Consider the following 25,343-nt stretch of genomic DNA (forward strand, 5'->3'; position numbering starts at 1 on the left):
AGAAACTCTATTTCCTTGGTAAAAGTGAGTCCCACCAATCAAGAGGGATTGCCTCTACAGTCAGTGTAGTTGCAACACTCCCACAGACTTCCAAATGTGATTCAAAATTATATATTTCCAAAACCAACTTGCAGTTGATTATGAATTTCTTGTGGTGTGCTGAACAAGAAGAATGTCTAAGTAATGCCTGCCATAGTGCAAAAAACTAATCCATTGTGTTTATGAAGCACACTCGATGCATGAACCATGTGATGTGATTGTGTCCCGGCGAGATCAAAGATCACTCTCTCTTTCAACAGGTCTGCACCAAGATACTGTACAACCCAGCAGTTGTGCTAGCCAATTACAATGCGATCGTCCCTCTGGCTTATGGGATCTAAACTATTAATTTCACCATGCCAGTCCCTCCGGCTTATGGGATATAGACCATCAATCAACTGACTCACAGAGACAGCCTGTCTCTCCAGGTTATGGGATAGACAATGTACTTGTCTGTAGCTGTAGATACCACAGAGTTTAGTTCCAGCCTTCCACCAGACATCCAGAATCAGATAATAATGACACAATAAGCAGAACAAATTGACTGTAGGGTACGGTGTGTGAAATGTGAATGAACAGTGTCAGGAGGGACAGAGCAAGTGAAGCGAATGCGGTTGCAGAGGTTTTCATGGACAAAAGTAATTCAATAGAAACTTGCTAAAATGATCTTGAAATGTACCTGTCCACGACTGCCGCGCCGACAATGCAAACAACCTCCTCCCCAAAGGCTCCTGGGTCAGCGACCCTCCCGGAATCTACTGTATGTACCCTCCCCGGCTCCATCAATCATTAATAAACATCCTTAACCCTCCTCAGTGGTGTGGTTCTTGACTCTTGAACCAAGTACAGTAAAAATGTTGGGACAACGCTCCACACGTCCCAAACTTTTCTCCCTTCTGGCTCCGAAACTATGGAATGCACTTCCCATTGCAATCAGAACTGCAGCCTCACTCCCAATCTTCCGCCATAGTCTAAAAACCCACCTCTTCAGACTCCATCTTAGCTCGTAGCACATGCCGTAGCACTTGCCCTAGCCTCGACAACCTTACAGGCGTATGCTAAGGCTCAACTTATGTAATTTAGATAGCAGTTTTGTAGACATACTGTATAGCCCTCTATAGTGTATAGTATACGCATCGTTTCATTATATAGATATTCCACTGTTAGGTTCTTAGCTTATGTATGATTCTTGATGACAATTTTTATGTATTTGATATATTAGCATGTTTTGTTCTTGCTTACTGTAAATTGCTCTGGATTGAGAGCGTCTGCTAAAAGCCTAAATTGTACAGTGTTCTTGTGATTAACACACCCGAGTGGCCAGCATTCTAACATCTGATGTTAGAATGATTTGACTGTCAAATACAGACAGCAGCATTGTTTGTCCAGGAGCTTATTGGATTTTTGGTTCGGACCAATCAGGAATAGGCACCAAATTGGCAATTGGCACAGGTTCTCGGTATCCACACACACACACACACACACACACACACACACACACACACACACACACACACACACACACACACACACACACACACACACACACACACACACACACACACACACACACACACACACACACACACACACACACACACACACACACACACACACACACACACACACACACACACACACACACACACTCCATACACATGTTCTTACCTGACTGCCTTCTCTTTGCCAGAAGACAGTAGGTTGGGGTTTGCCCTTGGTCTCACATGGAAAGGAGGCTGTACGGCCCTGGGCCACGATCTGGTCACGTGGTCGCACCACAAACTGGGGTGCCTCTGAGGTCAAAAGTAAAATGAGTATGATTAGTTGCACGCGGATTGTCGCACAACGAAAATAGCTTACATAACAAGCTCAAAAGAGCTTGTGGATCCACTATTTTCGGCATTGCGACACAGACGCACAACTAAGAATAAATCAGGCATTACATAATACAACAACAGCCCTTCTACATACAACACTTTATCGTGACATTTCACAAGGAAAGCTATAACTAATAAACTCTGAGCTACAAACTAAAGGCGTCATGCATCACGTCAAGGTCCATTAATTTACTGTGCGATCTATTCATTCGCAAGACATTCATCCAGCTGAATGAATGAGATCAACTAATTAGCAGGGCTCTGCAACACATCTATTGGGGTCTTTGCACATTATCGACTATGTCTGGATCAAAAATGTCTGGATCATGTTGAACGAACAGGAATGCTTCAACCACTGCTGCAACGCAAAGCTACCAAGGTGGGAAGGGAGGATGTTTGATGTACCACGTCAATATTAGTGGGATGAACATGTGTGTGTAATGTTCATTAATTCTTAATTTGTGTGTGGGTGCGTGATTGCGCGTGCATGTGTGTGTGCGCGCACGCATGTGCCATCAGTAACAATCTGTGAGCAAGGCATGCACCATGGGATCAGCTCTTACTTACCAACAGGCCGAGCTGATGACAGAACAATGGTTTGGGTGAGATAGACACAACACAGGAGGAGAGTAGAATAGAGGGACAGAAAAAGCAAAGACATGGAAATCAGAAATGAATGAGGCGGCGTTGGGTTGTTAGTGGGGCAGGAGAGAGGCGACAGCATTGGGCTTGAAGGACCACTTCACCCATGTTTGACCCATCTTCATATAATTGGTCATCATCCCTAATGCTCATTATAAGATGACTATTCACTCGTGTCTCAGAGTAGCCGTTCAAAAACCTACCTACCAGTGACATCATCGGAAAGGCAGGTCTGTTCATTTTTGAGGGACGCTAGCCCCTCTATGCCCAGCTTTGTGTGTTTGTGATACCCCATAGCGGTGATTTGATAGGCTGAATAAAGTACGTATCGGGGATAAAAAGTGAGGACAGAAAAGTGAAGACGGAAACGTGAGGACGGAAATTGTGATTGGCCGGCGTGATGACGTATGCTGATGAAGAGCGCCCCTCACTTCACACGGGTGTGATTTTTATGAATGCAAAAAGAACATCACTATTAGCATATAATCCCCATCGATGATGGCCTACCAATGACACACAGAGTGAATAGACAGTGTGAAAGTGTGCCATCGTATAACGAGGCCAATTATAGGAACATAAGGTTGAACATGGGTGAAGTTCTCCTTTAAAGTATGCATTGCCATGGCAACAGCGATCAGAGGAGGAGGGCGGTAAGGTGAGCAGTGATCCATGAACTGTGATGCTTCACGACAATCACAATCAACACATTCACACCTTTGATCGTGTTTGGATAAAAGTGTCACAGCCAATTCACCTTAGGAAACACAAAGCAACTCGCTGACGCCTGAACATTCAGAGTAGGGAAATATTTGGACTAAGACCTATTTGACACAAATGGCAATGAAATATATCACTATCATTAGGCACTAGCACACAAGACGTAATCAACATGAATGAGTGTACTACACAGCGCTTATGACTGTTTCAAATGGAGTGGTAATTTGAGAGGAAAGGTTTAAGAATCCCCCCTCCCCCATAGGCCATAAACTTGCATGTGACCTGGTTAGGTTATGGCTACATTCTATAAGACTGGAACCAAACGAGAAGTGCCGTCATGATTGGTCCTCTAGGTCCTGCTTCGGTAGTTAAAACAGAAACCTGAGGAATGGGTGGTTAGCTTTGTGACCACGCAGCTCTGGTCTCTGAGCTCCCAATGCTCGTTACTGACCTCTGATAGTGAGATAGGCTGAAGCCTCTGCTTTTCCCACACGGTTCTCAGCAAGGCAGGTGAATGTGCCCTGGTCACTGGCCAACGCCTTCTTTATCCTGAGCAGGAAATCGTCTTTCTCGTATTTGATGTCGTACCTGGCAGCAGAGACAGACAATGCAGTCAAATCAACATGCCTGCTGTCGGGTCATTTCCAGTCAATAGAAAAAAATAGAAAACAGGATGTGTAGCCTATATGAACACAGACACGAGACAAACACATTTCAAATCATGACAGGATGTTTTGACAGATGTCTTCAGAAGTTTCCAAAAAAGGGTTCTGGACATAGTAATGGAGTAATAGTGATATTTTTTGATCAATATGACAGGCTTATTAAGGCTCCCTGCTGCACAGTCTTTCTTACAGCTGTAGGAAAAGAAAGAAAGGAAGAGGGGCCAATTATTCTGAGACGAAGGCATGGCAAAAAAAGAAATAAATGAAAGGTGCTTTCAGCTGGAACCCTGACTGTTACACTGTTTCAATATTTATAAAGATGAACCACCCACTGCGGTGATGGCCGTTTGGGGTGTGTGTGTGTGTGTGTGTGTGTGTGTGTGTGTGTGTGTGTGTGTGTGTGTGTGTGTGTGCGTGCGTGCGTGCGTGCGTGCGTGCGTGCGTGCGTGCGTGCGTGCGTGCGTGCGTGCGTGCGTGCGTGCGTGCGTGCGTGCGTGCGTGCGTGCGTGCGCACTTGTGTGTACTGTACAGTGTGTGTGTGTGTGTGTGTGTGTGTGTGTGTGAGAAAGTGGAAGAAAAAGCAAGAAGATAATGAAACAAAGTGAAGCAGCAAAACAGCAACAGACAGACAGACAGACAGACAGACAGACAGACATATGGCTATACCTGATGAACGGAATTTGATGAACGACGATTGGACTAACTCATACAAATACACAATGGGTCAGTGTACCTCCACCGGCGTACTTAATTAACATTAATGATTGATTTATGCGCCGTTGTGCAACGCTGTTCAACAGCAAAAACAGCAGATCTACAGTTGGTTAGCTACAAACTCTCAGCGCTATATGAGCTTGCAGATCAGCTACGTTTGCCACTTGACCGTCAGGTCCGTCAACTGGACTTAACACTTACAGTATGATGCTGCCAGAGGTTTTTCAGAATAAAGGCGCTAGAGTGCCAAGCAGATGGGCTGATTTACTATGAAAAGTCCATTCCATTTCCCTCCTAAACCAGGAGGTATAATGGAACACGCTTCTAAAGAGAGACCAGACGCTTTCAAGTCTGGTCTCTCTTTAGAAGCGTTAATATTCCAAATGAGATCCTTGGCTATAAGTCAGAAATTAGGACAGAATATCGGCGCTCTGATCAAAACCATGGACAGTGCTGTAGATTCAGAGAGAATAGCAAGATTTGTCAGCCTGTAAATAAGGAAGTGAATGCGCAAAACATAGGCGTTGCCCAGCAACGTGAGGTGTCAAAAAAAGATTATTACAGCGATCTAATTTTATATCATTTAAAAGGACCAAAAGGCACATGCCGTATACACATCCTTAGTGCTAACACTAATTAAGCCCTGGACGTGTACAGTATACACGTCTTTAGGGCTTTTTATTGATATATTTTAAAAAAACAAGGAAGTGAACGGCATGCGCAGCAGATATGGCTGTTTACGGCTCCAAAAGAATGGCTCCATGGTTTTGACCATAGGGACAATGTTCCGTCTTCATTTCTGACTTGAAAATCCTTTTCACGCTGGTCACGCTAGAGACTTTAGCGTGACCAGCGTGAGGTAAGAATGGAAGATTATGCCTCCCGGTTTTTTTTTGGGGGGGGGGGGGGGGGGGACAGAAGGCAGGGGCTTTTCAGAGTAAAATCTGCCATATCTGCTGGCACTCTAGCGCCTTTATTTTGAAGAATTCCCTGGCAAAAAAAGTGGCGGTGCAGCTGCAGCTGAGGTTGATCGAACCACCGTCAGCTAAGTGGACGGAGTTGACTGCAGGGGTTCAGCAGGGGGCGTTTACTTTAGGCCCTCCTCACACACTCAGGAAGTTCCTGTGGCGTGAGACGAAGCCTCGAAGCGTCTATTTCAGCCAAATGCCGATTGAGAATGGAAGACAAACTGGGGAGAGAAAGATGGTGCACGCAAGGGGGCCTTGGAGACAAAAGGTCACAGTTGAAATGGGCACGCAATAAGAGTGCTGGGAGAATATCAACAGGGCTGTGGTGGGGCTCGTCTGGACCCCGGCGAAGGCGCCAGTCACGGTACATCCCTGACCCAGATATAGGCCTCCCAGGAGGAGGGGGGAAAAGAATACAAGAGGAAGGGAAGGAGGAGAAGCGACGTGAGGCAGGTCTGAAAAGTGGGCCATGTTCCTATGGAGTCAAGGGGTTACTGAGCGAGAGGGCAATGTGTTGGCAGACAGACTGACAGACGTGGACAGAAAGACATATCTCACTCAACTACCATGTGAGCGACGAGGCTCCCCGTGACCATACCATATCTGGCACACGCACGCACGCACGAGCATACAGTAAATGCATGGATTTGGGGAGGCATACAGACAGACAAAATCTGCTCTTCAGAGATTCTGTATGGTTGAGGTGCTACAGCAGCACTGCCTTAAGAGCATTTCTACTGCTTCTCTACTACTGGTTCCTCAGCTTTAGACACCACTAATGGTTCCACAGACAAATCCATGGAGCAGTGCCCAATCAGGAGACCGATCACAATCACTGATTGTTTTTCTCATGATCGGCCGATACCAATCTTGTGTGTAAGGGGAAAATTTGAATATTTCCAAAATTATTATATGTCAAAACCCACGTCAAAACTGTTCCTGTGTATATGGGGAGGAAGGGGAGAATGTTCAGGCCTGTCACAAAGATGCAAAATGATATCATATATCTGATTGACTTTTATACCACTTAAATGGTATAAAAGATCGGGTTCTCCAGATCCCCTCCGTGGATTTGTCTATAGGGCCATTTGACAATGGTGATATACAATATACCACAATTCAGGAGGTGCTACAGTAAACACCACCAAAAAAACGATTTATGAGTTGATAACGCTTTTAGAGTGATACTGGTCTCATCGCCCAGACACTCTCGGGAAGGTGGTCAGAGACGCATTGCGGTGGTGACCACATTGATATCTTGTGCAATCTGGCTGCTGGCAGCCGTGCAAGAGGCAATAAAACACTTGCATGATTAGTTTCTGTGCTATCTTCCTCTCTATTTTTATTGTGATATATTTGCGGTCGCCACCTTGCCTCCCCCTGTAGCATTAATTGAAATACTGCTCAGCTGGTAAGCGCCGTTTGTCACGATGATCAAAGTCTTTCAGTAGCAGCGGCATGTCAGGGAGCCTGTCGTTTGCAGACTGGGACTCATTAGTCCTGCATCACTGTCCGCTGTGTGTCACTGTCACATTGGCGGGGGGAGGGGGGGGGGGGGGGGGGGGGGGGGCTGGGGGTTGGTGATCCATGTCAATGCTTTTGATACCAAACACACTTAATTAGATACCATTTCCTGTTGGGGAATGTAGATATTTGTTATATTCATTTTTGATAATGTCATAATGGCAAGTTCTCTATATTTTTCCAAAATCTTCAATCTTTCAATGTTTTGCCATTTCCCCCCCAAAACTGTTAGATAGCAGATGTGCTATTTGATTTATGGTTCATTATATCTTAAGTGGTTACCCTCCTCCGCTGTTTTGTTTTCTTTGTTTGTTTTTACAAATACATTTAAATAAAATAACTAAAGATGCAGTAACACAGTCGACATGCACATTAACACGTAGCTATACACTTGAAAGCCTCTGCCCATCCCCCCACCACTACACACAGAAACAGCCCTCACCTGCCACGGGGGACATCCACGTCGTCCTTCTTCCAGCGCAGTGAGGGCGGTGGGTCGCCATGGACCTGACACCTGAACTCTACACTGTCCTCCACCAGGACCACCTGGTTCACTGGCCGCTGCACAAACTCGGGTTTCTCTGCATGTAGGCAATGCACGCACGCACGCACAAAAACACACAATTCACCAATGATATAAAAAGGCCTCTAAGCATACAGTTATAAAGTGCTTCACAGTGAGACAAGTCACATTCTAAAGACACATCGTACAGTATAATAAAAAATATATAATCATAAACACAGTGAGAGAAAATGAATGCTGCAAGCCACAATAAAAAATATTAAATTTTAAAAGAAGTAAATAAATAAAATGCTGTGCTATAAGTCGATGTACTGTAGCAAACACTGATGTTGTGTCTGTGCACATTTTGCAGTCGGCTGGGCCAGACATGCATTATTACTCCTTACCAAACACAGAGAGCTGAGCTGTCTCGCTCTCTCTGTCGCCGACCATGTTGGTGGCCACGCACACATACATCCCCGAATCGCTCCTCCTGGTGTTGGAGATGGTCAGCTTTCCTCCACGGACCTGTGTTTTAATGCCAGAAAACATGAGAGGATGAACAACTACGACAGTAGACTCTTCTTAGCGCACTCGCTTAACCAAATGCCTATATGCGGTACATTTCCAGAGAAAAGCAGATCTACAGCTCGGCTATTTTCGGCAAACAGATTTGCAAACAAAGCTAATGTTTAGTATACTACTTTGGATTGGGAAGGAATTGCAGAATTGCAGAATTTCACCCTTTGTTTTAAAGTCTAAAAGTATACTTTACAAAAGAATAATACAAAGTTAGAAATGTTAAAATTATTTACACTTATTTAAGAATGTAAGACTTCTAAATGTGTGACAATGTTAAATTTAAATAAATTAGTGTAAAATAATTCAATTTAGGTATTTAAATTGTTAAAAGACATTTGATTGTTTAGCCTACATTTATTGTTTAAAAACAAGAATGGTTGAACTAATTACTTGTCAGGTTTTCAACCTGACAAAAGAAACCAACCGATCAACAAGTGAAGCCAACATGCATGAAAAAGTTTTGAAAATAACAAAAGTTGACTTGAGTTGGGAAAACGGAGTTGTTTCCTTGAATGTCCCTTGGAGTGGAACTTGGTAGGACTTGACAGATTTGGTGGAGGGGGGGGGGGGGGGTTTGAGCAGACCGATCCCAGCCCAGTTTACTCTGGAGAGGGTTTAAATGATTAATTTATACTCGCTCTCAAAATATCAGGTCTGCAAGCTCACCAATGCGATTTTAAACCGGTAATTTCCGGCCCATGACTCTGTCACAGGATGAAGTATATGTCAGACTGAACTCACAGTGATCCTGTCGTCTTTAAGGTCCAGGCGTGTCTTGTCTTTCTTCCAGTAGGTGGTGGGCTCGGGGTGCCCACGTGGAGGCTGGCACTCCAGGCTGGCAGGCTCTCCCACCGCCACCACCACGTCCTGGGGATTCTGTCTGAAGTCATCACGTAATACTAGGAGAGTGGGAGACAGAGAGCAGGGGTAGTTAAGGCTAATGTATGCTCTGTCGTGCGAGAATAGCACACGTACAAGCTGCTGGGTTCCTTTTGTTTTTTAATTATTCTGTGAATTCCTGCCTGTAATTATGTTCATGCTTCTGTGGTTCTATAACAACCTCAACCTGGAAGACAGACTTTACTTCCTGGCTAGTCTTGCGTATAGCCAGACAACTTAATTCCACAAACTCTGAATCCTCTACAGTCTGGAACTACACCTCCCCAAATCCGAGTAAGGAAACTGCCATTTCCGTTCCCCCGAAAATATATTTAAAAGATTTAAGATTTATTTTTTTTATTTCTCTCTAGGTCGTCCTCAGATTAGCAGAAATTTAGCTATTTCCATTTCCGCTAATCAGCAAGCTATATATGCTTAGATTATTTCTATTTATATTAGGATACATTTGCCTGGCTGTAAAGACGAAACGGAAGAGGCTCCGCTTCCGTTTTATCGTTTACTCGTGGTTGGAGCTTCCGTTGCTCCAGACTGTACGACGGAAGCATTTGAAAAGCCAGCAGTCTGGCAACACGAGACTACTTCCTGGCTGAGTGGTATTGGATTACCTGACCTGACCTCTGAGGTGAGAGTCCTGCTCTGCATGTCTAACTGAACGCTCGGCTCCCCTTTGAAAAGGTTCCAGCTGCACCCCTCAAGCTCTCCCCCCAATCTCTCCATGTTCTGTTACCTCTCCATCTGTCACAGTTACTTTCATTTCAATTCAAAGTGGCTTTTTTGGCATGAAAAATACATGTAGGCTATGTTTAAGTCGTAAGGATACAGCCCTAATACATTAATGAAATGTATACTCTCAAATCTAGTTGGGTAAACAAACAACAAACACGTTTATACACATAAGTGGCTGTCTTTATGGTGGTAGTCTCTCTCTCTCTCTCTCTCTCTCTCTCTCTCTCTCTCTCTCTCTCTCTCTCTCTCTCTCAAAATTAACAAAATGCTGCCCTCTCTCTCTCTCTCTCAAAATTAACAAAATGCTGCCTGCGTTAATTGTCCTGCAATTACCTCAGTCATTATCATTTGCGTGCCACACCTTGTTTTTTCAGTGGAATGAAGCTAATTCAACCTGAGGTTGCCAGCTGTGCTCTACCTTCATCCTAGGAACTGAAACGACCTTTTGATGTTTTGGTTTCATGGTAATTGCTGCAGGTATACTGTTGTTAGACAGTCATTCTGGTGGTTAACCTCTTTAACTCTGGTATCCCAAATTTGGGCATGCATGTCATTCTTGGCGGAAATCCAAAAATGAAATGAAGGGAGGACCGGCGGGCCGGCGGACCACATCATCGCAAACAAATCAGTCAGCTCCATATATGGGCACAAAAGGGGGATATACTGATGACATCAGAGATCTCCATATATGGCCATAAAAGGGACAAGGACTGACAGATAGAGATCTCCGTATTTGGGCATATTGGTCGGATAGGCGGCCCTCACACCGCCTATCCGACCAATACTTGCAAATCTACAACAGCTAACAATGAGTGGAACACAAATAAACGACTAGCTTCCTATCCATGCCCACTTAACCACTTAAGCCCTTATACTTCATAGAGCCGTGTCCCCCGGGAGTCTATACTTGGCCAGCTCCTTCTTTCCCCTACTCCAAATCTATTCACCAATAGATTCTATTTCTTTTTAATAGCCGATGCAATGCGAGTTCATGGATCAACAATTTAAAAATGTGTTTTGTGGTTACCGGTAAGTGGTTAAGGGCTCGAAATAGCGACCATTTTGCGACCTAAAAATATATTTGGGAGCACCAGTGCCACTACAAATAATTACTGTGGTGCGCCTGGCTACAACGATCGATTGTAGAAAAACGGGCGCTCTGACATCCACTGCACTGCTCCTGTCTGCACTAGCACTTGATGCTAACAAACCAACGTGTGGAGTGTGTAGTTAACTACTCTTTGAGCGCTGCATCGCTCACATTCCAGAGCGCCTCGGCTCGCAACTTCACCATGTGTCAGAAAGTACATTATTTCAAGCGTTCAGATTCAGAAAAGACCGGAGCCTCTAGCTCCGGAGGCGGACCGGCTCAGCTGTGTGTGTGTGTGTGTGTGTGTGTGCATGCGTGTGTGCGCGCACAGCCGCACACGCATGCAAGAGAGAGAGGGAATGAGAGAGAGAAGGGAGAGAATAGCAGACACTTAAGTGTTTCTACATAGCAGCAGTATTGATACTTTTACTTAAGTAAAATATTAGAGTAATTTATCCACCACTGATTAGAAGTGAGTAGGCATAGCTATAAATATAATGTTTTACATCGAAATTATTTTATATTAGAAATTCTAATATATGATCTAAATAGGCTATGAAGGTGAAAAACACAAAACAAAGAATAAGAAAACAGGTGATGTGACTGGCCGGAATCAGTGTAGACTAGAGGGTTCTCATCTGGAGATGTTTGATGCCTCTGTCTCTTTGAAGAGATGGATGGATGAGGGACAGACACTACATTTTAAATTCCGGCATGCATTTTTATACTTTGGTCATTTCATGTTATTTGTAAACCACACGTTATATTATTGTTTTTATGAATGTAAAAAAATCGATTACATATTGGTGCTCCTTAGATTTTGGTGGGTGCTCCAAATTTTTTTCTGGTGCTCCTTCATTTTGAAATTGGTAGCACAAGCGCTACCAAGTAAAAAAGTTAATTTCGAGCCCTGGGTTAAGCGGTTACCCGTCGCTGATCACACAATTAACTAAGCCTTAACTAGGCAGAGTCTTGATTGAGTTGATACTTGATGCACTGTATCTGTTCTGGTGTTAATATTCTGACATGATTCTGTTAGAATAACCATTTGTTTGCCTCGTGTATTCAGTAGCCTTGTATACAAACCACATTTGTGACAATATAGCAATATTCTGACAAATCAATAGCTTGCACAGTGACATTGTAGATTATGATTGGAATTTATGATTGATTAATCCATGACATGGATTGTGGCACCCCATTACAGCTCCCACTTGTGTAGATTAAATTTTGAGGAGAGAATAACAACAACAACCACCATCATTTGTCAATATTCTGATTTCCAAGCCAAACATCTAATGCAAGCTTAGCGCGCACTAGATAATTAGGAAGATAATGATAATACATAAGTGGAAGTATTATGCCATGAAATATCATGGCATAGCATGACCGCGAGTGTGTCATTGCCATTACCATTATACCGTTTCGTTATTAATATTTTGATTTACAAGTGACAAAAATGAAATGCAGCTGTGGTTTGCTAGTAGGTTAGAGGTGATGCAAACAAATGGATGCGTTCAGATTGATGTTATCAGGAGACGCTGTACTGCCACTCATCACAATGCATCTCAGCCAATCAAGATGCAACAAGATCGTCGGCACTACAGCAACGGCGGTATTCTATGCAAATAAACAACATCTAACAAAACACTGAGTGAAACACAAATAAACTACTCGCTTCCTATCCTTGCCCACTTAACCACTTAAGCGCTTATACTTCATTGACCATTGTCCCCCAGGAGTCTACTTAGCCAGCCCCCCCCCCCCCCCCCCCCACACACACACACACACACACACGCACACACTCCAAATCTGCTCACCGGAAATAGTTGATCTACAAGCTGTTCGCTACATGTATTACCAATCTACGCCTATTATGTCATGCCCAGAATAGTTCTGCTAAGATCCTATACATGAAACTCTGAAAGAATCAAATGAGAGAGGAAAGCCCCCAACCCAGCTGTCAATCATGTCTGTCTATAGTAAGTGAAGCGACATAGTGTCTGTCTGCATACAACATGTATGCAGACAGACGCTATGTCTGCCTTGCTTTCACGTGATTCAACGATCCGTTAAAGAGTAATGTTCCCTCTTCAAAGTGACACCCCAAATATCACATTGGACAGCTCTTTTGAAAAAGCTTGTCTCTGGAGACTGCTGGTTTGCTGTATCTGAATCCCCAATGAATAATGTATGAAAACATATGTTAATATTGTGGGTATTGGATGGCTCAAAATAAAATGTAATAAAAATGTAAAAGATAAATAAATAAATAAACAAAACAACAAGCTTAATATTGTGGCGTCTTATTAGAGGAATGCTGCTGTTGGGAGCCAAATCTAAGCAGGTGAAATGTACTTCATCCTTTTACTAGAGGCTAGACTATATGGTGAGCTACATCTACAGTACACACACAGTGGTACTGTACATTCCCCAGTTCCTGTCCTCATGGGGCAGATGTTTGTGAGTGCGTGCGTGGGTGCGTGCGTGCGGCTGCTCGAGCGCATGCGTGTATGTGTGTGGTCATGGACCGGTAAGGTGGTGGGTGGATGTGTGCAGTTCTGATCGGATGGTTTTTAAAGTAGAGTCCTCACCCATGGGTATAGTCTGTTGCCTGCACGTAATTATTTCAAACGTACAGTATCGTGCGCCATCGTTGCCTAACGCTGTCTGTCTGAGTATTACTCAATTATTCAAACATGCCTACCGGCCGGGGGAGGGGTGGGGGGGGGGGGGGGGGGACTCAGTCGTCCGCCACTTTCATTTATCAAATCAGAAAGGGAATGATTTTTTGAAAGGCTCCATTCCATGGCACAATGGGTGGTAAAAATCTGTGCCACCATGGACGTATCAGAATACGAATTAGACGGACTCATTCTATGATTAGAAGAGGGAAGAGCGGCAGGGGGTGGGTGGGTGGGCTAACAGTAGGCTCTCTTCTACATCCTATAACATCATGAACATCACTGTAGAAACTAAACTAAACAAGTTTCATTTCATTTCTCTCACTGTGCATCTCCTCTCATATGTATTGTCGCTGTCGGGTGGAAACCTCGTGTGTGAAAAATAAAATAAAATAAAAATGTTTCCTTTCAAAAGTTTCATTGTAAAATACTGCTATGTTGGATACTTTTGCCCAACACTGTCATACAACAATAGATAAAAAAAATAGGAAATCAAATTATGGGAAAAGAAACTAACAAAGGAGATGGCAGGTTTCTGCGAGACAGGAACAATATGTGGCTCCCCATACACCCATTCCACCATACTGTAGATTACAGTTGGCAAGAATAACATGGATTTACGGGCCAGGCTATGTCTATACCAATAACTGATGTTCCAACACAGAGCCCCAGTCTGCAAAGACAATACATTTACTGTCTTCTCCAACAGATTTTCTTGCCAGTACAGTAGTGTACGTAATAAATCATGCTTGCACGCTGCTTCTATTCTTTCTCACCGAGCATGCAAGTCAGCGGAATTTGACCACTATCACAGAAATGCCAGTCAGTGAAGAAACTTGAGAATTTGGTTTTGGGTTGGGGAATCTATACACATTTGATATGGGACCAAAAATTACAGTGAACATTGAACGGTGAGCAGGCCAATGTAAAACAGAGATATTATAATAGGGTAGGTCCCCAGATAAATTATTGATAGTATTATAGGAACAAAATGGACCCATAGTGCCATTCAGGTCTGTAACTCAGAAAGTGTACAAAGAGTGCATAAATGTACACTCTCAGAGTGTATGAAATGTACACTCTCAGAGTGACATTATCACTGATGATTTTACAGTGTAGACTGGGGTCCCAGAAATATCGTTATTAAATGCATGCAGCATTTAATATACTGAAGCTCGGCAGCATGATCACAAATCTTAAACTATAGCCAGGAAAGGAAAATCTAGTAAAATTGCCAAATGTTATGCCTCGACTTATTTGTCTTCTTCAGTGAGTATAACAGGTGCAAATACTGTGTAGCCATTATGGCTGTGAGCTGTACTGTATGTTATTAGTTGTGACCCATCAGAACAATTAACTGAGCCAACTCAAAGCAGTGGATTTAAAATGAGCTTCATTCATACCATATGCGAAAGAGGGGGGAAAAATGGCTGTAGCAGACAGATGGTGATAGGTGACTTAATTACAGGCAGCTATTAACACAAGCAGTATTTTGTTTGCGGCATCTGTGTGTGTGTGTGTGTGTGTGTGTGTGTGTGTGTGTGTGTGTGTGGGGGGGGGGGTAATATGGATTAGAAAACCTCACATAAACCCTCCCAAATGATTAATTTTAAAGTGTTGCATTAATATGTTGCATTAATATAAGCAACACAGCCCCTATACACAGTATACAGGAAGAAAAATAAATAGGATTTCTGTGTGCAGAGAGCACAGACCATGAAAGGTTACTGTACAAATTGCTGTATGAAACAGCTGATTATATTTCCATTTTAGACCTTAAATATAATTAAGTGCTGCATGGAAACAGTATGCGATGTCAATGCCCACCAGGGGGGCAGTCAGCCAGATATTTCGTGAAGCCTCATTTGAAATCGGTAGTTCATATAATGGCCTGTTGTGGCGCTGGACTGGACCCAAAAAGCCCCATAGCTCCATAGAGGCCCATGTATTTTGGCCCAACTTCACCTAGACTGTATTACCTTAATAAACATGGTCATGAATACTTTCTTATTCCAGTCACTAGTTTAAAGTCTCATTTCTAATGTCATAATATTGTTTTTGGAAAATTATGGTCCCATTAATTAAAATAATGACCATAAAGTCGCGTATGTTCTGAGGGGCGTGGCTACCGTTACCGTCTATGATCGGGATTCCCCTCCCACTCAAGAGTCTTCTCCTCCCACTCGAGTCAAAATAAAAACCAACGGAGAAGAAGGGGGAAAGTCCCGCCTCGTTGTCTGGGCAGCCAATGGCCAGCTGGACCCAAACGGAGCCAGCCAATGGCCAGCTGGTCCAAAACGGATCTAGAAAGATGGCGATTTACAGTGCATTAGAATGCAAGGGATTTCAGGCTTCATTTTACGTTCATGTTAGACCCGGGGAACGCTTTGTCCATATTTTTTACAGTCTATGATGCCCACACAGGTTTAAAGGAATACACTACTGTAATTCAACTCTTTTCTTTCTTTTTTCGGTAAGAGTAACGGTCAATATGGTGCTAAGTCCGCCAATGTTCACCGTATTATAAAAAGCAGCAAATAAACAGCTAGAGCCTACAGTATCTCACTTCTGCTACTTCTGCTTGAGAGAGCCTTATTTGCAGTGTATTGTGCGTATTGTAAACGCCAGTGCAGAATGGAATTAAAGGAGAATTCCATACTAAAAGGCTTTCTTACCTTTCTTTGTAGTTGTTACGTCCCCATCAAAGAGGTCCAGGTGTTATTTTGTGCAAAAGCTCCTTATTGGCTATTTCCCCTACCATAAGCCCTAAATGAATTGCATTGAATTGAATGGGATGTATGGGGTGTTGTGCTAATTCGCTTATTTCCATCGAAATAAGTAGTAAAGTGTGCCGCTTGGGTTATTATTTACATTATGAAGAGAGGATATATACAAAATAATTATAATTTTGAGCGATGGAAATAAGCAAATTAGCACAACACCCCATACATCCCATTCAATTCAATGCAATTCATTTAGGTCTTATGGTAGGGGAAATGGCCAATAAGGAGCTTTTGCACAAAATAACACCTGGACCTCTTTGATGGGGACGTAACAACTACAAAGAAAGGTAAGAAAGCCTTTTAGTATGGAATTCTCCTTTAAAAAAGTACGTCTCAGACTATTGCATTTAATCAAAAAGTTCAACCACAGATTGGACAGTGGAGTATTCCAATGGAACAGTTTTACTTTTAGTATTACAGCATTGCACATTTTCTGCATTTAAAGTTTACGCACTATGAATCTTTGGTTATGAGTTCTTTCATTTGAGCTAAAGTTCACACCATTTCATCATATGGGTTCCCTTTGTACAAGAGTTACAGACCTGTAAGGGTGCATTTAGTTCCTAACCATGAATAATTTACCAGGGGACCCCCTGGAACCCCTTCAAGGACCCTCCCGGACCCCACGTTGAGAGCCAGTACTGTACATGTATACCGTATACTGTATTAGTTTGGAGTTTGCTGAAGACTCTTTGTGAAAAAAAAACAGCCTGTAGGGCTGTGTCACTTTATCAACAGCAGTCAAGGGTGTCCCATTTCTGTCACATATACTGTATGCCCACACACTCCAACAAACACAAAACTGCTTTGCTTGTTTTACAGTAATACAAACTCAGTGGTGGAAAGTGACAACGCACATTTTCTCAAGTACTGTACTTTGAGTATTATACATTTTTGCTCCTCTACACTACTTTGTACATTTCAGAGGGAAATATAGTTTTCACTCCACTACTTTTGCATTCAGAGTATTAATACAAATATAGACAAATAAATGAAGAAACTATTATATCAATAAGATTTGCATGCATGCGTGTGCGCGCATGCGTGTGTATGTGTGAGAAAAATATTCGGAGAGGATAAAGCCTGAATATACATGCCGGAATCGTGCGCCGAAGATTGCTGATGTTGAATCGCACGTCTCATTGATAGGCATTGTGGGCTTGTAGATCTGCTATCTTTAGTGCACAACTCTGTCATGCAACAGAGTATAAGCATAAATGACGGGTAGGGGGTATTTGCATTGGGAAATCTTTTAATAAATAAACAAATTACGATGTCTGTGCCCTAAAAAAGTCATCAGCAATCAGTCAGAGGCAACATCATGAACGTTTACACAATGTCCCTTGGGGCTATATGAGCCTAGAAATACATTACCTATTATAATTCAGCTCTCACATCAGCAGCAGCAGGACACAGCATCAGCTGATCATGACCCCCTGTCACAGAGAGTCCCAGCTTGCATAAAAATAATTTAGTTGTTGGCATTAAAGTTGCACAGGATGTCTGGTCTGCTGATGCTTAAGGAGAAGAGTTCAGAGTAATTGCACAATTTGCTGTGCATATGTCAGACAGATTTTTTTAATGTTTAATGTTTTGTGTGAGTGCGTCACAGTGACACGCAAAAGTAGCGGAAATAGGAGATCTACAAGCTCACAATTCATTGCAAAGTGACTCTTGAAACATTTTGAAGGTGAAAGTGGTCAAGTTTGTCTGTGGGTTTTATTAATCTGAAAAGTATTAACTAAATTATAACTACATTGGCTAGATGGGAGCACAGGTCCTTTTGTTTACCATTTTTGAAAATGTGCGTTTTTGGACATATTGTACATATTGTCCCAATAGCGATGATATACAGTATACGATATTGAGAGAATTGTATCCAAGTTACAGTGTATGGAATTTAGTAGTAATAACGTATTAAATTACAAAACTCAATAAACCATTTTCTCACATCAAAGGCCAGGCAAATATTAAGAGGTGCATAGTGCACAGAATATTATGAACAAGAGCTTTGGTACCGTATGTTCTATTGTTGTTATTATTGATAACGCATGACATTTTCTAAATGCAGTGGGTGGAATAGAACGTTGTATGCAGGTATTGTGAAATCCAATTATGTCCATAATGAATTTTTAACAGGACTTGCAAATTTAACTCAACTTCTGCAAAATGGAGTGATTAGTGATGAATAGATATTTAAAAGTTATTGTCTGTCTTTTTGAGCCAATTTGTAATATTATACTCTCATAGGGGCGTTATTGCTAATGAATAGGCCTGTAGCGTCTTTTTATTTTTTTCCTAGGTCATCAGGGTTTTTATTAATTTTTATTTCCCCCTCCAGAGTTTCTATTTTTACAGGACAAATTTCTAATGGGAAATAACTGTCTTCAAGTCTTTTCGTGTTGATCAAATCCCTGGGCATGCGGGTGCACATTCTGTTATTGCTGGCATACACTGGTAAAATACCAATACCATCACCTCCAGATTTCGGGCACAATCTACAATTCACACTTCGTCGTTTTTCTAAAGAGCATCCCTTGCGCATTCATTGCCCTTTGAGATAGGGAACCCGTCAGCCACCATCAAGGGTTAACACGGACGCCCCTAAACCCTGTCATGTTTAATTAGCTCCCGTTCTCTCGTCATGTAATGCAAATTGAAGTTGTGGATGGCACAGGAGGCGCTCCCCTCCCCCGTCCCCTCAGCCCTCACACTCGCCGTCCTCACAGTTAACAGTAGCAGCATTCCCACAGACCACACTTCCAGTTTCCACATCTATAATTGATTAGCCCTGTCTCTTCGTGTACTCCTCCTCCATGTGATGCTACCCCGGCCTGCCCCCCCGACCCGAGCCTAACCTGCGTTACCCCCACCACGTCGTTCCCAGCTCCCCAGACCATTTCACCTACTTATACCTGAGTAGCTAGATGAAGAACTACACACAATGGTTGTATGTAAAACATGTACGTGTACTGTACATGCCCCAAGTTCACCATGTTTAATGCAAAACGTAGGGCCTGCTGAACAGGCGTTTTCTAATTAAAATGAAGGCTGAACGTGTCTCTGACTGAGAGCACAACAAACCCATACACTGCAATCCAAGACGCAGGCGCTGTGTTCTTAAAGGGTGTATTCTGTTATTGCCCTCACTGCAGGGATGCGAGAAATGAAGAAAAGTGTAAAAAGGGAAAAAAATAAATAAATAAGTGAACCAAGGTTCATATATATACAGTACAGTATACAGTAAATATATATTTATTTCTTCTTCGTTGAGGGAGCATGGACATCATACAACCTTACAGCAATATTGTGGAGATGTAGCCTCAGCCAGGGAGCAAAGTCAGGGATCTGAATCTAACCTTTTATCCGCCTTGTTTCACTAAATCGCTGATCGCCCAGGGAGGGAGGGCTTTACTAGTAGGCTGCGTATCTTTCCCTCACGGAGAATCCTTCACAGCCGGCCTGAAATCCAACGGCAGAACTTGATAATGCGCGATAACGACTCACGATTGCGTTTCCTCTAACAGGCCCCAACGTGTTCTAACAAGGTTTAATTACTATAACGGATTGTATAACGTGCCTCGGCAAGGTGCGGCGGCGAGAGGCAGACGCGGAGAGACGCGAGTACAGTGTGTCTGCACACCGCATGGGAAATAGCAGCCACTCATCCACCTAACATTTGCACTCGGGTACGCTTTCAGAGGAATGATGCAAGCGAGACTGCAGCGAATGCAAGTATAGTTGGCTGTAGTAGCGGGTTGTTTTTTTTCCCCCCCCACTGGCTCGACTCTGATGGGATTTAATGGAGAAAAGTGGTGTCAGCGAGAGGAGCGAAATGCCTGGGATCATCTGTGCCTCTAAACCATCCAGCATGATCTCACACATGCACTGCTGGCCAGCACGGCAGGGGATTCTTTCTGAGCCTTGTTTACCGTAATATTACGATTAGATCCATCTCTGCATGGCTAGATGCAGATGGCCCCACAATATGTGTATGTTTGGATATCGCATATAGATGTGTATGCATGTGTTCATGGAACTGTATGCGGGCGGTATCGCAATAAAGCACATGCCCCACTGCTACCATTCAGGACAAAGGGAAACTAATTAAAATGGTAATGTGATGCTATCACACAGACCATAGTAATATGGTATATGTCCATGACATGCTTTCTTTTGCGTTGATTGCAGACTCTGTGTATCTGTGAATGTTCTGAAATGGGCAAAGATGAGTGTAGTGCACATAAGGTCCATGTGACCTAGACAGATTTGGAGGTGAGCAGAGACAATGAAAAATGTCTGTGTGCGCGCGAGTGCGCGCACACACACACACACACACACACACACACACACACACACACACGCGGCTTGTTGTCAGCTTGTAGACGGCCTATTTTTGCTATTTGTTGGGCAACAAACTACTGTGCAGTATAGAAGTAGTTAACAGGCCACCAGTCACCAACGACCACCAGGAAAGAAAGCATTGCAAATCAGTCCCTAAAGCTTAGCTCTGACTAGAAGAGAAATTAGACATTTCATCGCCGATTTCCCCTCCCGCTCCCAGCAATCAGATAAGAACTCTGGTTCAGGGTCTTGATCATACTGATGTTCTGTGCAGAATACTTCGTAATATGAGAGGTTCACAGCTCCCAATTTATAAATCTACCCAAACAGTCCACAGACTCGCCGGAGCCATAGGTCATTTCCAAATCTGTTTCATACATTATTTACAAGTTAAAATATGGATGCTTCTGAGTCAATGAGAGACCAGTTTGGAGGCAGAAGAATGTTTTTGCAATGGCGTAAAAGAAATAACAAGAAATAGAGTCTGCAAGCAGCGAGGCCGATAGCTCCTAGTCCTACCCTAATCTTCAGCTATTGATAGTAGCTTACTATTCTATGTGCACAGCTTGTGAGTGAAGCCACACTATACAGGCTGGCCAAATGGAAATACAGCTATACAAATTCACCACCAATAACAACAAGATTGTTTCACAATTCACATTTATCATATCTATGTTGTTGTTGTAATTAAAGAAGGATAAGACTGGCTCGGCCCACTGTATCACGCACCCAGAACGCCAGAACTGCCTGGCACTGACACCGTAGGAAGACGACCCGAGGCACAGCTATAGGAGAGGAAGAGGCACGCCGTCTACGTGGACCCACTGCGGCGTGACAGCGGAGCCAGTAACACCGCAGGAGCTCCGCACCCTGATGTTGGACAGGAGGAGGGAGTGCCGAGTTTGTGGCAGCCAGTCTGCACCCTCGCGTCGCATCATCGTATCGATGTAATATACTATATACTACAAGAGATTTTCAGAGGTGCTTCTGTTTTGTGGGCTGTAAATGTTTGAGAGGACAGACATACATTCAGCAGCTTGGGCATCAGAATAAGTGAAGACCGGATTTTTATATACACGTTATAACTGCCATTTTAATGTGCCTCCACATGATCACATACTTTAAGGCGGTGCGTTGCTCCCTAGTAGTGATGCACCGTTATGTTCTAAATTAATTGAGTGCAAGTGCAATTAGAGAAAAGACAACCTGTGAAATGTCTCCCTACTGTATAGTATGTGTGTAAATGTGTGTGATGTAAAAATCGACTTGGAGTTCATCCACTTAAATGCTATATTATTATATATTATATGTAACAGGTGTCCCACAGGTCTCTATACTTGGTTAACTCATTTTTCCCCTTCTACTTTGTCGAAAGTACCTACAAGCTCACAAGTACGAGCTTGTAGATCAGCTATTTCCCTCACATGTTTACATATTTCCGACGAATGTTCGCCTACTATTAGGACATTCCCAGAATAGAAATGCCAGGGTTGATGTGTTTTAAAGTCCTTTAGTCTGAGTCTGGAGAGTGGGGGCGGGGGGGGGGGGGTTTCCACTGAACCCCAGGAAGCAGCTTACCTCAACTGTACAGATTGCATCCACACCCTCTCCCTACTGAGCTCAAGGCCGCCCTACATAAACAGTGACTGTACACAAAACACTGCAAGCCATGATTGTACAGGAACAGCAGTGGGTGGCCGCCACTGTTGCGATCCAACACTGTGGATTGTGCGACTGACCTACTGCTCTACATTACACACGAACAAGAGTCAGGCAACCTAACCCTCGCTTTCAACACAGCACCGTTTTGCATAGGGCATTCTCGGCAGATGAATTGCCGGGTCAGGGTTTTTCATGACCCGCAGGTCCGGCTGCTTGTGATAATAATCTGACTCGGCCCAGCCCGCCCCGCAGCGCCGCATACATTTTCACAACTCGACCTGGCCCGTCAAATATGTCTTTGAACGCGGCTTTTATTTGTCAAAAAATGTCTTAAAGGCTAATAATATCACTGGCAAGCAAGCCAGGGTGTTCCGACCACCGCATCGCATCGATGCCATTCATTTGTCACACACGTGTGGGACATGGCACATTGAGAGGAGACAGAGAGGTTGAAGGGAGAGAAGAAAGGCTCACCCGTGTGTCGCAGACAGTATAACAACAGGACTGTCACTGCACAGACGCTGAAGGAAAACGCCACTAAAGACCTGAGAAAAACTATTTGAAAACGTTAGTGTTGTCTAACTTGTCCTCCTTGCACTTATACATTCCACACACGTGCGCGCAGACACACACACACACACACACACGCACACACACGCGTGACACACACACACACACACACACACACACACACACACACACACACACACACACACACACACACACACACACAGACACACAGACACACACACAGACACACAGACCAAGTTCACATTACAAGGACCATTGAGTTGCACACTGAAGGAAAGGACTGCTTGCTGGTGGTTATAAAATATTTCACTGGCTCTGGAGTGAGTGGCTGTTTGGGGATTGAGATAGCAACCAGCACAGCAACAAACAACAACAATCCGGTAGGCTGCGCACATTTCCTCCCAGGACTCGTGGCAACAATAATAATTTGTAAAAATCACAGTATCCATTATTTAACCCGCCCCAACCCTCCCCGGCCGCCAGTAAAGTTAAAATATCTTGACTCGGCTCAGCCCCGCCCTGCAGGTTAACCCGCGGGGACCTGCAGGGTTACAGGTCGGCCCGCGCAACACTAGTACTTTCAATCAGACAGAGTGTGGTGGTCCCACTTCAGGGAAACGACACCCATTCTTCATGTATGACAGCTCCATAGACAGGCATGCAGGGGAAATTAGTAAAAAAAAAATATATACATATATCTCATGGTAGATAATGAGGTGATCAAAGTCACCCATTAGAGAGGAAAATATAACTCTTGCATGCATGCATGCAAGCATGCACATGCACATTCACATGCACAAACACACGTGTGTACCATACGAACACTCACTGGCTGGTGTGCACTGCACACAAACAGTGAGGCACAGAATGAAACAGACATACACACGCACATTTTGTTTAAACCATAATGAACACAAGCGACCGGCATCTATCGATCTATAAATGCACTACGTCTCTGTCTATCTGTACATCTGTCTGTCTGTGTGTACGTCTGGAATACGGTTGCCCAAGAAACGCCACAAAAGGCAGTGACAGGGCTCTGGACAGGGCCCCTGTACTGCCCATGGTTCATATATGGAGCTGGCCTGTTCTGACATCACAACACTCCATATTTGGGCATGCCTGACACAGAATAAAGGGACACAGAGACACATACAGAAATCTCTATATGGGCATAAAAGGGACACAGACAGAGGGACGGAACGTATACTCTGCATTTCCGGGTTTTCCAGAACCAGCACAAAAGCTCCAATAACTCCATATATGGGCCTAAAAGGGACACATACATCATAACTGGGTGGGACATGCATTTGACACACTTTTCGCACCACCACAATGATGCGCGGCCTCGCCCTTTATTAGCCAATTGATCACACCTGATCACCCGCCTACGGGCACGGTTCTAGTGTCATAGAATATGCCAAAAATAGCTGCTCTAAAATCTCACAACACACCGCAGCAAAATGTGTTGTGAGCTTGTAGGTAGACTATTTTCAGTGAAGAGATTTTCTGTAGAGGGAGAAAAGGAGGGGACCAAGTAAGTAATAGTATGTGTAACCGGTGTAATCTGTCTCTCTCTCTGCGTTGTGTTGAATGGAGTATGGACAGACGGACCCAGAACTGTCTTTGGAAACTACGTTTTATTCTGACAAGGAATAACAACACACACGTCTCCACGTTAGTTCTTAGTAGTGCAATGGCTCTCTCATTCCAAGACGGAAGTAAAGAAGGAAGAGCGACAGTAACACAACAAATAATATAACGTAACATACCTGACAAGGAATAACAACACACACGTCTCCACGTTAGTTCTTAGTAGTGCAATGGCTCTCTAAACAGAGTGAAACAAACACTGTATAAATCGATTTGCAAGTACAATTCTTATTATGTTATACAGAGAAGTCAACAAAGACACCCACCTCGTTCCAAGACGGAAGTAAAGAAGGAAGAGGTGGAGGTTTCGCAGAACATTTATACAGGGGGCAAAAGGGGGAGACTTAAAGGGGCTGTGACCTCTAATGCACTACATGAACCATGGAGAATTAAGTCAGGTAGAAGCACTTATTTGTGTCATATTTTGTGTAATTATATAATACTGTTACATATGGACCCGAATGGGTGATACCGTCATACCGGTCAACAATTCCGGGGTTTAAGTGGTCAGTAAAACTATCCAGAAAATTCTGCAGACACAGTTTTCAAATTCGTGTTCATGTTCGGCATGGCTTTCTCTATCCCACAAGCCTCTGTCTCTCTGTAGCAAGTTCCACCTGGAGTTTCTAGTCCTCCAACTCCTCTGACAGTCCTGCTTATTCACAGACATCATGTTTCTGTCACTGCCTTCACAATCTATACTTAGTATTTCATGCTTTCTTGCCCCAGGTCCCATCTTC

At 43.5% G+C, this 25,343-nt stretch overlaps 1 protein-coding gene across 1 annotated transcript in view; it reads right to left on the reverse strand.

The window, feature by feature from the left end:
- The window catches only part of LOC310853242 (roundabout homolog 2-like), a gene marked incomplete at its 3' end in the record, with an annotated part of 119,190 nt that overhangs the window by 42,900 nt on the left and 50,947 nt on the right, over positions 1-25,343 (reverse strand). Inside the window, exons 3-8 of the mRNA XM_083757502.1 lie at positions 8,972-9,129; positions 8,056-8,176; positions 7,589-7,727; positions 3,727-3,863; positions 2,484-2,495; positions 1,708-1,832 (exon numbers count right to left, since the gene is read on the reverse strand). Coding sequence (XP_083613628.1) covers positions 1,708-1,832; positions 2,484-2,495; positions 3,727-3,863; positions 7,589-7,727; positions 8,056-8,176; positions 8,972-9,129 — 692 coding nt within the window. The remainder of the gene's footprint in view (positions 1-1,707; positions 1,833-2,483; positions 2,496-3,726; positions 3,864-7,588; positions 7,728-8,055; positions 8,177-8,971; positions 9,130-25,343) is intronic.

Source organism: Protomyctophum parallelum (genome assembly GCF_964188405.1).
Source record: "Protomyctophum parallelum genome assembly, chromosome: 1".
NCBI classification, from domain to species: Eukaryota; Metazoa; Chordata; class Actinopteri; order Myctophiformes; family Myctophidae; genus Protomyctophum; species Protomyctophum parallelum.